The following is a 16,152-nucleotide window of genomic DNA, read 5'->3' as shown; positions in this document are numbered from 1 at the left end:
ACACTGAGCACATGTGACAGGTGTGAAAGAGTCTGGAGACCCTGTGGTGAACATTATGCTGCCTGTAACATCATCCAGCATGACCGGGTTGGCGGTGGGTCAGTGATGGTCTGGGGATGCATATCGTTGGAGGGTCGCACAGACCTCCATGTCATAGCCAACGTTAACCTGACTGCTGTTAGGTACCAGGAAGAAATCCTCAGAACAATTGTCAAACCTGATGCTAGTGCAGTGGGCCCTGGGTTCCTCCTGGTGCAGGACAATGCCCGGCGTCATGTGGCCAGAGTGTGTAGGCAGTTCCTGGATGATGAAGGCATTGATGCCATTGACTGGCCCTCTCTTCCCCTGACCTAAATCCAACTGAGCACCTATGAGACATTATGTATCAGTGCGTGAGACACCCCCAAGCACCACCACAGACTGGTCACTGATACCCTGATCCAAGTCTGGGAGGAGATCCCTCAGGACACTATCAGGATCAGGAGTATGCCCAGATATTGTTGGGTGTGTATACTGGCACATGGGGACCACACACACTGCTGAGTCACATTATTATTTTTAGATCAATGCAAGAGGATTTGCCAGCATTTACTTTGTTTTTCGGTTTGAATCCAGCCCTCAGTGGTTTCCATTGATTGCTTGTTACATCATTTTGTTCTCAACAAATTTAACAATGAACATCAGTAAATATTTTCAACTTGAATAATTCATTCATCAGGATCTGATGTGTGAATTAAGTGTTCCCATATTATTTCAAGCAGTGCATTATTTGCCATGAAAAGGGAATTTATTGGCAATCTCCAAATGGGGTAGAGGCTGCCATTAACCACAGGATGGCGCAATTGATGCAGCTTGTGACAGACTATTATGTCATCAAGTGATTTCACTCAGTCCAGGCTGTTTTCATCATGAGCTGGGCCCTTTCTTTTTGCTCACAGACATGCATGTTTTTGCCTCTTACCTCTGTCTTTGAATTATGAGAGCTTGGTAATACTTCATCATTTGAACTTTCAGGGGAGGCTAGAGGTTACATAATGTCCATCCATGTCCAGCTATTAGGCTAGTGCTGGTTATGTAACACATGAGTGCATTGGACATCAGACGAGTAAGGTTCAGAGGGCAGTCTTGGGACGATGAATATCAATTTTTGCCAAAAGGTAATTTCTCATCATGATATCACGTGTGGTCCCAATAACCTCAGCTCCCCTCTGGCCACCAGCAGACACATCAGGACGCTAAGACATCCTGTGCTTGTCAGGGTGCACTCAGGGTTTATTGCTACTGTATGTGACCATTGGCCTCTCATTTCCCTCCTCTGTGTCTCATGATTCACATTGGTTGTTTATTAATGAAGCAGTAATGACCCTCCATATAAAACCATCCACGTCCTTTTGTTTACATCCTCCATCTCCGCCTCCCAGAGCACCGAAAAAAAGATGCTCCAAGCTCCTACTGCTTGTTTATGCGCGCTCCACTGAGCACTGTGGCACCATCACAGCCAACAACACCGAGGCAAGAAAAAAAAAAAACAGCTCGTCGCACACTGTGGCAGCCAATCAGCGGACCGGTTTCTCTTCAGCATCTCAGAGGGACTGAACCGTCAGGCAGAATTGAGCTCAGGCAGCGGGGAGGAAAGAGACTTCAAGACTCCGCGACGTGCAATTATGGTTTTGTGAACTTGACGACGACGAGGAGGAGGGGGATTACATCACCAGGTGATTAAAACTGAATTATTGCACCACTTCTTGCATTTTTTGCTTGTTTTGGCTCATGGCACGAGCTGCATGTTTTCATAACATGGCAAATGAAGATTTCGATGACTGTATGCCAGCCCACGCAAATTCAGCTGATCCTTAAAGGTGCTACCTATTGTTTACATGTCCCTGCATGCTTCCTCTGCACTGAATCTGCAGCATAACATGCCTGTAAAGCTGTAAAGATGTGTGGCAGCACGCTCTACACACACTTAGGTCAATTTTGAAAAGCTTATTTACCTTTGATGTCTTGTTCTGCATTGGCAGACATGCACCAGGGGCTGACAATAACAAACACATCACGTGGACTCTGTGTGAATCAAGTTTATGTAACATGTTTCGCTCAGACACAGTGGTTTGAGCAGCAGCTGCAGCCATGTTCAGTAACATCAACACCAGCGCTTTCTCCTCTGTTTATCTTGTAAACGCGGGCTCAGTGAGAGCCAGAGTGAAGTCCAATAAGCACCGTTATTGGTCATAAAGGATGATTGACAATGCATTTGGCCTGTGGTTGCAGCTTTCATGCCAAGCTGCTGGGTTGCATGAAGGTAGTTACATAATTACGCATGAAAGAAAGAAGATGTATGCCCTGTTTTATTAGCTTCCTGATTCTCTGTGAGTTGAGCTCTTCAGGGGCAATGAACATGAATATGAAGACATACAAAGACAGTGCACCTATGGAAGGTAATGGAGCCTATGTTTACCTCCTCTTGATGAATGGGTTTGTAGCTGCATTCTCCCTATAGGTTGAATTAGGTATGCATGAGAGGAAGATATAGTCACTGAGTTTGTCCCAGATTTCATTGCATTGGTCCGAGAGCCTTTGGGTTCTGTCATGAACAGTTAACCTCAGAGTGTGAATTACCCTATTTTTGTTTGTGATGACTCAAATTCAGGTCAGGTTTACAAAATAAAGGGAGTGCTTTGGGGCAAAATATAGTGTTGCAGTCCGACAGCATTTTGTTTACTACACTAACCCAAAGGGCGAACGTATTTTTTCACGCTGACCTTAACATTATAGAGAATAGTAGCCATTGTGTGTCCCACTGCTTTCAATCTGTGTGGTAGCCAGATAAGAAAGTCACAAAAACACTAGATGGCATTTCTATGACATTACAAAGACTTTAATGTGACTTATTTTAAGTAATTGAGGCATTACACAACACCGTCTGGCTTCTAAAAACCTTAAACTGGACTTGGAGCTAATTTGCTGCTGGCTCAACAGGCCTCTCGCCATCTGAGCCATGTCAGGGACACTTATGCTGTCTCTGGCATCATGTATTCCTCACAAATGTGGGGTTGCATAAGGACCCCTGAGCTGTCTTTACACTGCCTTATACCTCTATTTGGCTTGCTGCTGCTGCCAACAATAACCACTGTAGCTTGTTTCAAACATCTTGTTTTTCTACTGCACAATGCTTGCCAAGATCTTTGACTCACAGAGCAGTTAACGGGTTGAGGGAGGCGAGGACTGACAGAGACAGCATGGTGGTGACCTCAGATGCGGGCTGTAGCATGCTGATGTCATGCCCGCTCTCCTTGTGTTTTTCGGGGGGGCGGAGTGAGGGTGGAGGACTGTGGCCAAACTGGGAAATGGTTAAGGAGCTGTATTTATTGGTGTCAGATGGTGCAATCCTGAAACAATGTTGAGACCATGTTGAAGGATAGTGCTTCCATAACAAATTCCATGATAAGACCAAAACCAACAATGCGCTTATCCATTTCTTACTGTTTTACTTCCACATGCTGTGTGTGGCAATCAGTTCTAAACCCATTAAAGGAGACATAAATCTTTTTTTTTTTATGTCAAAAATGAAGTAAAAAAAGTGCCACATGCCCTGAAACAATTGCAGTTTAACATTACTCAAACATGAGTAAGTAGGGCGTTTGTTGAGGACTATTTTCAGACACAGAGTAGTACGCACGATGCACTAGAGGCTAGTTATATTTTTTGCCTTTAGTTAGATAGTTAACAGTGTAGATGCAAAGAGGGCAAATGTTGGAATCAAACCAGGGACACTGAGACCACCATGAACCCCACAAGTTCACTAACTAATAGGGATGCACAATATTGGATTGGCAATTGCAGTGGCAGTGCAACATGGTGGACTCCATGGAAGAAGGTCATGTCTAGATGGAAGCCCCAAACCCCTTTCACACATGCACTGCAAACCTGATATTATGTAGGTATTACCTGGAGGAGGTGTATGTGAGAACGCAAATGTCAGAATCAGTTGGACCGCATATTGGACAGACTTAATCCTACAAGCTGCCTAGTACAAAGTCTGTGTAATGTCCAATTGAGCACATGTGTGAATAGAGCAGGTAATTGTCCAGAGGATTCACAGCAAGTGAGTGGGTGTGGTGAGGAAGTTTATATCAGCAGCTTGGGCGAAACTGGAATAAATTAAACATCTGAGGGTAAAGAAGAGGGGTCATTTACATAAAGACAGCAACATAAAGACATATTCTAAGACGGCAACAGATAAGTCTAACTGGAGAAATGACAAGATTTGGGAACTTCTGTCAGTTAAGAGATGAAGCTGAAATCGTCAGACAAATTCAAGCAACAGCAAGAGATTGCTGTTGACGACCGGATTACAAACTGGTGACTTTTTCTGCTCTACATATGTGAAAGAGGAACTTAAGAAAATGTCCAGACTTCAGTTGTCAGATTCATGTAAACTCAAGCGAGATTTCATGTTCCATGTTTTTAGTAATCCTTTTAGCCTAAACCATTTCCTTTCCAAACCCTAACCAAGTGCTTTTTGTGCCCAAACCCAACCACACCTTGACCACAATGTTGTCATACCATCTTGCATATGTAGGGTTACCATCTAGCCATGACTGTGAAAGAGGACCTGCTCCCTATGTATACACAAAGGGCTCATTCTAAACTAATGAAAACACAATTTTTCTTAGTTTGAGGTGAAAACCTAGTTATGAAAATTATATTTCATTGCTGCCAATATATCCCACTAAATCCTACACACTGCTGGTCCTGTAATGGTTTTCAGGCAATAATGGAGGTGTGGCACAGAGGAGTGTACATAGCAGACGTGTGCTATATGGAGGTAGTCTTGAGCACACTGGGGGTTTCAGTGTAGTAGGGACAGTGTCTGTTTTACCTTGTGATTGACTGACACCGTCACATTCCTAAGCAGCTGCCTGGAGAGGACACTGATCTAGATAGAAAGCAGATGGGTTCCCTGCATGCCCACTCACCACGATGGCATGACGGAGTTGTAGGCCTCTGCTGAACAGCCTCTCTCTCTCACACACACACACACACACACACACACACACACACACTCACATCACTCTGACAACAGTGCCATCATTTTGTGACTTAAACACCATCTGCCAAACTAGAACCAAAAATGTTGTTTTTTTTGGTTATCTCAGCCTGCATGTTGTGTACCGGCTGATCTCCTCCCTTGGGAATGAATAGAATGTTCCAGCCATGGCTGTGTATTGTTGCTATGAATAGATGCAGTTTGAAATGGGTCAATTTATGGTTAAAGCACTCATCTGTGCAGTGTATTGCCAGAAGGCGAGTGTATGTAAGCATGCTGTCATCCAGTCACAGATTTGTCTCTGGAGATCTGCCCTTAACCAAATGGCTTCTCGTTTGTATGTGGCAAAGTGGGGCAGAAAAAAAGGCGCAGGACAAAACTGATCTACAATGATGGCTGTATTTGTCTGATTTTTATATATTAGAGTAGTGATTCGGCTGGTAAAGTCCAGCATCACTGTACCAAATCATCTTTACCACATACTGTCTACAGTCTATAATGATAGAATTAAAAAAAGCTCGGTCACAGCACTGCGTTTCCTTTCATCTCTGTATGTGTTCTACTTCAGGCTGCTGAACTGTGTTAATGACCTCTCTCTCTCTCTCTCTCATGTATTGAACATGATGTGGTTTGAGGAGGCTCGTTGTGCTGAGGACTCAGACACTTGAAACTACTGACTATAAATTGGAGGAGATTGAAAAGATTCCTTTGTTTCACACTGATTTTGCTGCTGTCATCAAAGCACAAAGGATAACACACTCCCAGTACCTTCTCTATTTGAAGTGATGTGGATCCCCACTGAAAGTAAATAATAATGAAGACTCAGTGTGGGCATCACATGGAATCCCAGCAGCTTTCAATCTGTACGTTATCAAGTGTAATAAAATGTTTACTTTGCATTGCAGTATTGAATATAAATGAGTTAATCCTCCATATAAACATATCATTAAACCAGAACTGTTAGATTAAAAAACCCAATGTGTGGGGTGATCTAAAGTGAATGTGATGTAATTAAAGCTGAAACACATAGATGATTAATTGATTTTTCCATCTACAGAAAATGAATTGCCAACAGTTGTGATGATTAATCATTTAAGTCTTTCATCATGACAAACACTCTCTGGTTCAAGCCTTTTAAATGTGACAATTTGCTGCTGTTATGTTTTATATCAGTGGTTCCAGCCATGGGGTCCAGATTTCTCTGTAGTCATTAGTTCAAGGTCCGCACAGTTTAATGTATTGAGTGACATCATACTTGGATTTGGCTATGTCAATGAGCTAGTTTGCTGTCTCTTTTAAGTAGCTGTCCATTTCCATTATTCATTACTCCGCAGTGGGAAATGGCACTTCAAAATAAACGCTCTGATTGAGAAATTTGCTTTACTTCAAAATAAAATGTGTTGAACAAACTTGAAGCATTCGTGAGTCACTTGCGCTCCATTCAGAGTGGACCTGCCACCCACTTCTGGACCATGACCCCACTATTTGGCAACCACTGATTTATATTACCTTAAATTAAATATCTTTTGGATATTGGATTGTTGGTTGACATTTTATAGATTAAATTAGTGAGCAATTTTATTTAAAAAAAAATAACAGATTAACCAGTGTTTAAAGTAAGTTGTTATTTGCAGTCCTTGATAAGATTGTATCAGTACCATGTAAAAAAGAACAAAACACATATTATGTGTGTGTATATTTTTGAATACAAGTAGGGCTATATGATGGCACTGATCTCATTGTTTGAGCTATTCTAACGTGTGGCACGATTGTAAGGGCTGCATTGCAGTGTTGTTACGACACTAAAATTGTTAACCTCAATACAATCCTTTGAAAAATGTCAGTATTAGACACCAATTTTAACACCACAGGGGAAAAATAACATTGAGTGTATAAAATTTACAATGTTTATTAATAGATAAATATAACAAGACTGTGATGTGATAAAAAACAACTTTTCTTTTCTTCTTTAGTAGCAGAAAACATTAGCATGACTGTTGTAAATATTAACACTAACAGAGATTGAGAAAGCGCAGCTGGTAATGAACAGTGTATCGATACTGCGAAAAATGAGTACTGAAACCATTTAAAATACTCATATCTGATATGTGTCATAAATCAATATTTTTGACAGCACTACTGTGTAGTATATCAAATACATTTTAAATAACTTTTGAGGCTATTTTTTTTCTTTTTCTTTAATAAGTATACAGCCTGGCTATTCAATCCGGCCTGCAAGGTAGTTTATACTGGCCCGGAGTACTGGTCACTTGTATATGAGTACACTGATATAGCTCATGCTGCGTACTACGGTACCTTTGGTGGCAGTAAGCATTTCTCTAAGCTATGGTTACGATCCGCTATTAAAACAAAACGAGAAGAAGAAGCACCACCTGTTTCCGTCGGATCAATATTGTTAGGGACCATATTGGACCTTGTGATATTGTGGACAAGGGTATCAAATGGCTTTATCAGATTATCCATTAACAACTGTATATATATATTTTACATGTGTACCTTATTGGTATGTATATTTGAGAAATAAACCATAGACACTCTAACCTCAATAACTCTATGTCGACTGTCTTGGCCTGAGTCCTGGATGACATATGACTACAAAAGCCCCCTGCCATCAATAGTGGTACTCTGCGATGTCACCATGCGTGTATGTGTGAAGAAATAGGCATGGGTCAGACAGAAGCCACCAGCGTTGGGACAATGGGTTCCCAGTGTCTGCTCCTCTGAATGCCATTATTCATAGACATTAATAATCTCGTCTTTTTTCCCCCTAAGAATTGACATCCTGCTTATAATGGCTTTATGCTGTGTCAATCTTGGTCCTTTTGTACTCATTTAAGTGTCGACTGTACTTAGCAAGGTCACATTTGTCATTGTTGGCCACGGGGTCGTGGAAACAAAACCCTCCACTTCACATGGTGCCACTGGGGGTGAGTGAAAGCACTTTATTGGCAAGTTGAAGGACATGCTTGAAACTTTGCTAGCTGGAGCAGTTGGACGGTTTGGGCCACGGGACGCAGCAGCTCTCTCCGGTTTGCATCTTGATTTTATCTTGTTGAAACCTTAGCAACTACTGGTTTTAGAGGCTTTGTTGGGGTGTATTTTGCCATGGCAACACACATCTGTTAAGGATGCTGAGCTAAGTATGGGAACAGCTGAAAGGTGAGCAGAGCGCCATCACTTGCTACAGATATACTTCAGGGTTACATTGTCATAATAGAAATAGAAGAGGGGCTTTTTGCTGTTCTGTGTGGCAGTAATGTGATCTTAATGAATAATGACTTATCTGAGCACTTTAAATATGGTTCAGATGAGAAGATGAAATGCTGCTGCTCTGTATATAGAGATGCAAGTCCAGATGATGATGTGCTCAGAGAGGAATTCCTTAACTCAGGCTGAATGAAATCATCTCAAACAACAGGGGGAGGTGAAGTCGTTGCTCAGCGTGCAAATCCAACCTTTAAAGATGTGTCACAACAAACTAACACGCAGACGTTATCTGGAAGTAATTTGGTGTTAACGATGATGACGAGGATCTGTCTTGTTCCTTTAGAAGCTGTGGTTATTATTCACTCCTCTCTGAAGAGTTTCCTTAAATGTAGCTCTGTCTTTGTGTGTCAGACTGGATTAGACATTATGTCATAAGTAATTGTGTTTTTATCTGACAATTAATGAAGATTGATGAGGACAAGAGTGGACTATCATAGGCTACTTTTTGTTGTGATGCTGCATTCATGGTTTTCATTTTATTCTTTTGTTTACTCACGTATGTGCAGACACATCCTCTCACAGTATTCACCCCCATTCTCATCTCCTCCACAGCACAAAGAGAAAACAAAAGTCAGCTAATCCGAGCACTGCACAGAAGGAACCAAATTCCCGCACAAGCATGGCAGACCAAAAGTAAGTTTTTTAGAAGTCACGGTACGAGCCTTCACCTCACATTTTGTGTGTTAGTTCAAATATCCATCTGCTCTCTTGGTTCTTGATTTGTGCGCCTTTTGAATTCCTCAGAGATCTATTTATATCCTTCGACTCTGTGCCAGAACATGCAAAGACATCTGCCCATTCACAGGCAGTGTGAGCACAGAAACACACCTCTGGAGATATGATCGTGCCCTGTAAAACAGAAGTACCTCACAAAAAAGGAACAGCCAAAGACAATTAAGCAAGCTGTGTCTTGACCTTAAGGCATGACGCCCTGTTAGGAGACTGTCGGTTGAACAGTCTTGCAGAGCAGGGTTAGATCAGATGTATTTCTGCCAAAAACCCTCTTCTTCCTCTTTGGTGTGCAGGCTGTGATAAAATCACCCTCTCTCTCGTATCTGTTGAACTCCGTTAGTTTTTCCTGTAAATCTTGATAAGAAATCTTTAAAGTTGTTTATGTACACACAGTAGGAGCTCTTGAATTCTGAATGTTCAGTTGTGTGGTCCAAAGGAGTGGCTTCAGGAGTGGTGTTACATTTTCTATTATATTATGTCAACTGTAAACTGCCATGTACACCTCTTACATCACATGGATGATCAGATGATGTATTTTTCTCTCCTCTCAGAGACAACATAGATGACTTTAAAGTCCAGACAGCCAAGCATCCCAACATGACCTCGGTCCCTTTACGGCCGCACAGTGAACAGTCTAAAGACCGGTTGTCCAAGAGGCTTTCAACTGAGTCCAATGGGACCAGCGATGGAGGTATGGGCTCGTCCACACCGGTGGAGTTAACTGCTTTGGAGGAGTCGTTTCGCCGCTTCGCCATCCACGGCGACACTCGTGCTACAGGCAAGGAAATGCACGGCAAGAACTGGTCCAAGCTCTGCAAGGACTGCGGCGTAATCGACGGCAAGAACATCACCCTCACTGACGTGGACATTGTCTTCAGCAAAGTCAAGTAAGAAAGTCGACACTGTCAGTTTGAGCCCATTTGAGCTACTTTAAATGTCTCTTGCCTTTAATTAACCTGCCAACATCTGAGCCAGCTACGATCTTGTATCAGGCGTGCCACTACAGGATTGTGTTGTTTGGCTACACAGTGTTACTTTACTGTTGCAGAGATGACTACAGGCTTAGTCACACAGATCAGCATGCCCAAAAGGCCACTAAAGTGGTGCAAGCATGGTAGCATTTTGGTTGCACGAACACAGACATGGAGAGGAAAACTGTCTCCAGACTGCGCTGTGGGAATGTTCCTATTGTGTGTCATTAGTGCTCATATAATTTAATCAGTGGCGTCATCTTTAGCATGCAGTCAAGGCCTTATTTATAACACCTCATTAAGGTGTCAAATGTTTCATAAGTGGCCGCACCAATGAACCTTCAAGCAAACAATGTTTGTCAAACTGAAAGTAGCATTTGCATGAAACAGTCAACTCCCCAGCACATATGTTAGCTGTTACTGAATTCCGTGTTTTCAGGCCGTGTTTTTGAAGATGCCTTTGTTTCTTTTATTAAGTTGGCTTTTCTGTCTGTCAGAAGCAAGAGGCCAGGATGGCTCATCCTGTATCTCCTCCGGCCAGATTGAATCATCCTTTAGTTTTTGATTTAAGTGAAGTAGAGTCTAATAAGCTGTGACGTCAATAATATTTCACCAAAGAAGAAAATCTGTGTTGTGTTTATAGTTATCAAGTATTGTGAGTGTATTTGGGCTTATAACATTGATAGATGAAGTGTTGGTATTGGTATAGTGCTGGCCACATACTGTAAGACACTAACAGTTGTATCCCAATTGACACTTATAAAGCTGGTAGGAAAGGCTTTTACAGTGTGGGTTTGTATGGGTTTTGTGCATGATTATTTTGATGCTCTTCATTCATGCACAAAGCAGCTAGGATTTTTTTTTTTATTATTATTATGGTTGAATGTTGTGAATAAAGATTATTCTGCGAGACAGCACTGAAATAGAAGAGGATGGCTTCAAGCCACTCATCATCACGTCTTGCTTCAGGAGTGAGAATCTCACATTGATTTAGTGGATTTTCCATCTTCTGCTGGTGTGTAACCACAGTTCAATCTCAGTCACTTTGTGTACACATGTATATACAAGAGTTTACAAAATGATTTTTAGTGCGATTTTTCAGCTTGAAACTGTTATTCCTGTCGTTATAACAGAAGAGTGTTCAGGAAAGAAGGAGATCCAGGAGTATTGAATGTGTTTCCACAAAACTAGGACTTACTGACTGCTATTACATACATGAAGCACAGTGGAAACTAAAAGGGCTATATTCTTGAATTCCTGATTTATGCTGTGTCAATCTTGGAAGTGTTCTATTCTGAATTTGATTTGTTAACGTACTTGTTAGCTCAAAAGAAGGCTGTGATTCAGTCCTCAACTATAGCCAATCAAAGGCCATGCATGTGGCTTCAGATGCTAGAGACTTACACTGACTCACTTATCTGACTATATTTGAAGCTTGTAGCATGCACAGTCCATAGCATTTCTACATCCCGAAAGGATATAGGTCAAAAAACAACCCTGACATTCACTACCTCCTGTTCAAAGATATTTTAATACAATTTGGCTGCAAGACAGAACAATGCAGAATAGAATATGCAGACTAAGCATAAAAACAAGTACTTGTAATCTACACATCTTTATCATTTTAATAATGATTATTCTCTGCTAAAAGATCATAAGCAACTTAACTATTTCAGCCATCACTTCTTGCATTTTTAAAGCAAAATAAGTCCCTTTGTTTTCCTGGACTTTGAGTCACCCACATCAACACCTTCACAGTTGGCATGGCAATGGGCGTTCGTGTTTACTGCTGTGAAGAATATTTTTCTTGGCAATACTAGATAGGGAGTTAGAGCTGACTGCAGGATTTAAGCTTGTTTACATGACGCTCCATTGGTAGCAATATTTTGAAATGTGCAAACAATATGGTGCAGCCACTTTTAGGACCGAAGGGGGACAAGCGTGTTCCCTGTCATTCATAATTTTCACGGTGAATCTGTGCAATGTTATATTTACATCGGATCCTTGGATGCTAGTTTGCACGCTCTGTCTGTGAACCGTGTGGTGTATGTTCACTTCAGAGCCAGCCACGGGATAAAAAGAGGTACAGAGTGGGGGAGGGGCTCATTTTCATGTGGTTTCTGACTCCAGGCATGACCGAGGCGGGGAGGGCTGCCATGCCAGAGATGCAGATCTCCACTTTCCCTTTAATCAGTGTCAAAGCTCTTTGCTTGCACACGAAAAATTAAACCTCTTAATGAGCACTGGCTAATCACAGTACGACTGACTGCATTCGTAGTTATTGTGGGTGTGGAGGTCTGCTGCACCACATTGAGTCTCTGTTGTGCTGTCTGCCTGCTCGGAGCCAGAACACCACAGCATGAACTATGGATGAGGTAGAAATCTGGCATGGACTAATTAATTACTAGCATGGTCTTATGGTGGCTTCCTTCTCTAGGCTTTGGTTGTATTTCCTCATCACTGAACATGATCGTAGGCGGTGCAGGAGATCATGAAGCAGATTCAGCCAGCTACTGTGTCACATCCATATGGATCATGTACTGCAGATGGTTGAACTCTGTAAATAAACAGCAGGTGCAGCAACCGCAGTATCCAGAAATAAAATAAAGCTCCACTCGCCCTCCAACCTTTGTCCTTCTTAACCTTATCGTAGCCTCCTTAGATTGTGATTCGCAGTTTATTTACAGAGCTTAATCATTGATATACATTGGAGACTTTAATAGCTCAGTATGGGGAGATCTGCCGCAGAGTTTTCTTCCTCGGACAGAAACGGCAACTGGAAGTCCATTTTCCCCTCTGACAATAGACAGCATGGAACAGGCGCAGAGGAATGGCGCTCTCAAATGTTCAACACTGATGGATCGCCCAAACAAAACCGCTCACTGGATGAGTCAAATTAATAATAAACCCAAACATCCCAGTTTACTGTTGGTTGTTGCTATGACAGCAGGTTGCCCAGGAAGACTGCAGGGTTTATAGGCTGTTGTTTAGGTGATTTATCACCATGGCGATGGCTGTTTGTGTTTGTGTTACTATGCACTTTTTACATGGAAGTGAAGCTAATGGCAAAGGGCCAGTTAAACAAGCGGAGCACTCTCACATGGAGAATGACTGATGATGATGATCTGCGGTGCGGTATTGTCAGTGGATACAGCAGTTTGACCTTATTAATGGGAATACAGGGATTCAGCAGGTCCCCAGCTGGAATGAAAAACATCAGCGCTCCAGGTCCTGACTACTGCAGCTGAACTATACAGCTGGACACAATATGATACATGATATGACGAGACAGTCACATATACAGCCTACAGGTGTGTGTGGGTGTGTGTGTGTGTGTGTGTGTGTGTGTGTGAGAGAGAGTCTGTGGAGTTGCTCAGACGACGGTTAAGTACTAGGAGACGGGATCCAAACAGTGAACATTTTCTCAGTGTTTATCTCAGCAGGATACCATCTCCATGCCGTGGCTTACATCTGCCATGTTGAAGTGATCACACATGGCTCTGTGTACACTACTGTCTGCTCTCATTTTGAGCTTTCAAACTCTGCTGAGAGGCCGTAGAAAAAGCTGATAAAGCAAGGCTAAATACAGCATTTCTGTCCCTGGGGACACAGTTTAGATATATTTTTTCTGCGGGGGCTTTATGTGCTATACTGTGACAAGTGTTATCCCATACTTAAGCTCCTTTTCCTCCTACATTTCAGGAAGAAATCCTGTCGCACCATCACATACGACGAGTTCAAGGTTGCACTTGGAGAGCTGGCCAGGAAGAAATATAAAGAAAAGAGCGGAGAGGATGCCGAGGCAGAGGTCTTCAAGTTGATTGAGGGGAAGACACCTGTCATCGCAGGAGTCACGGTAAGACTCAAAAGAGTGAATATTACTGACTTCATATCTGCTATCACTGAAATAACGTAAACGTTTTCTAAATTTCCTCACAGAGAGCTGTGGCGTCCCCGACAGTGAGCCGTCTCACGGACACCACCAAGTTTACAGGGTCACACAAGGAGCGTTTTGATGACACCGGCCGCGGGAAGGGTAAGGCGGGACGAGTGGATGTGGTTGACACTTCCGGATACGTCTCGGGGTACAAACATCGAGGGACGTACGAAAAGAAAGTGAATAAACCCACCGTGGGCAAACCCATGTGAGGGCAAGGAAATAAACATTTGATGAACCACTAGGATAATTTTCTATTAAAAGAGTACTCAAAGAAAGCACAACAGAATAGGATTTCATATATTTTCCCACCCATCTATTTTGTGCGTGTGTGTTTGTGTGTGAGAGAGAGATGTTTTTTGAGTTCCTCTCTTTAAGAAGTGTGAGAACTGGAAAACTGTTTACATCTATTTTTACAAAGTCATCACCAGCTGGTACATTCCTGTCTGATTGCAAGTTACTGCCAAACACTGAAGAGAACAAACGAGAGAAACTGCTATGCTATGAATATAGGAGCTTTGTTGTTATAATAGGGCCTTATAATATTTATTGAGCACAATGAACATGCCAAGAAAAACAAAAGTGGGACAACAGTTTGATGAATTAACAACGTTGCACTTTTTAAATGGAAATTTTTTCTATTCCCATATTTAGCCGTAGAGATGCATTTTTAATTTGCTTTGCAGAGTTTCAGTGAAAACTGGCACGTTTTTGACAGAGATATTATCAATGTTTTCTTTCTTTTGAGAACTTCAATTGTTCCATCTTCAGTGTTGTCTGTCATCCCCACCTGTTGACTGTTGTTAAAGGATTACCTCCCCACCAAAATGATCATTTGTATGTAAATTACTCACCCCTTGTTACGTTGAATTTGGGGGAAAAAGACGGTCTAGTGTAAAGGATTTAGTGGCATATAGCTGTTAGGTTTCAAAACTAAAACTTCTCCTATGTGCCAAGTGTGCAGAAGAACTACTGTGGCTGCCCCAAATTGCAAATGGCCCTATTAAGACTCATTCTGGGCTACTGTAGAACAACATGACAGAATCTATGGAAGAGGTCCTGCTCCATATATAGATAAAAACAGGTTATTCTGAGGCATTGAAAAAACACAATTCTCATTTTAAGTTGATGATACACTCTTGAAAACATCTTTATGAACACTGTATAGCATTTCTGCCAATAGATGCCCCTAAATTCTGCACACTGGATCCTAAAAACACCTTCAACACCTGCACTGTTTATGCACAAGTGTTTTAAATAGTCAGGTTTTAGGGAACATGCATGTTTTGGAAGTACTGAGCATATGACTTGATAAATGAGACTTGTGTGGGAGTTTGTAAACAGATGTTTTGATATTGTTTTGCTGTTGCTGAACTCCTCCACTATGACTTCAAGAAATTTGCCTTTTTTTTGGATTCTTCTTCTGCCGTGGATGCATGCCAGAAAAACAAAAGTTTCAACATGGAATGAGTAATAACATACAAATGATCATGTTGTTGGTGGAGCATTCATTTAAGTCTTTATGAAATCTACTGTTCATTTTTTTTTTATTCATTTTATAAGCTCACACTGTCATTTCAATAATTTGCCTTCAGCTCAAACCAAGAAAAATAGTTTTTGTGAACTTGTTTTAGACTTTTTGCTATAATACAACATAGTTAACTGTTAGACTGAACATTTTTGCCATATCTTCTTGCTTTTGTCAATGTATAAAACATAAAAAAACAAAAGTCCTACCATGCAAACCTTTTAAATATGCCTGCTTATAACATTTCAACAAAAAAAAATACAAAAGCCTGTCATTATTGAGACCACAAACCATTTGCTAACATGCATTTTGAATTTTAAATTGGTTTATTTTCAACTGAAGAAAGAAGCTCTAACCACAGCAGATGAGCTCAGTTGTGCAAGATTGTATTTTTAACATTGTACTTATATTTCCTCATCAGATTTCTATACAGTAGTTCTAATATATTTGTGGTAAGATTGTGTATATTCTAAAAAGTTATAGCCACATGGCTTAATTTATGACACTGGCTTCACATGTTGTTTTTTCCTGTGTTGCTGTACTTTGTGCATGTTTATGTATATTGCATTTGATTCAGAAGCATATAGATGACAGTAGGAGTTTGTCATATCTTATCTGAACTGCTGTGAGGACAGACTACTGGACA

At 41.4% G+C, this 16,152-nt stretch overlaps 1 protein-coding gene across 4 annotated transcripts; it reads left to right on the top strand.

Moving 5' to 3' along the window:
* The first annotated feature begins 1,497 nt into the window (after window positions 1–1,497).
* Window positions 1,498–16,148, top strand: LOC125893385 (tubulin polymerization-promoting protein). 4 transcript variants are annotated; one of them, XM_049584023.1, is made up of 5 exons: window positions 1,498–1,715; window positions 8,891–8,971; window positions 9,622–9,957; window positions 13,744–13,897; window positions 13,981–16,148. In XM_049584023.1, the coding sequence occupies exons 2-5, from the start codon at window positions 8,958–8,960 to the stop codon at window positions 14,188–14,190; spliced, it is 714 nt and encodes a 237-aa protein (XP_049439980.1). In that variant the 5' UTR covers window positions 1,498–1,715; window positions 8,891–8,957; the 3' UTR covers window positions 14,191–16,148. The 4 variants fall into 4 exon arrangements, with proteins under 4 accessions (XP_049439980.1, XP_049439982.1, XP_049439981.1 ...); XM_049584025.1 differs by lacking the exon at window positions 1,498–1,715 and adding an exon at window positions 2,360–2,438; XM_049584024.1 differs by lacking the exon at window positions 1,498–1,715 and adding an exon at window positions 7,787–7,998.
* Window positions 16,149–16,152: the final 4 nt, after the last annotated feature.

The sequence above is a fragment of the Epinephelus fuscoguttatus genome, linkage group LG8 (genome assembly GCF_011397635.1).
Source record: "Epinephelus fuscoguttatus linkage group LG8, E.fuscoguttatus.final_Chr_v1".
NCBI classification, from domain to species: Eukaryota; Metazoa; Chordata; class Actinopteri; order Perciformes; family Serranidae; genus Epinephelus; species Epinephelus fuscoguttatus.
The sequence above is the reverse complement of the archived record's forward strand: the minus strand, read 5'-3'. Positions and strand labels throughout refer to the sequence as shown.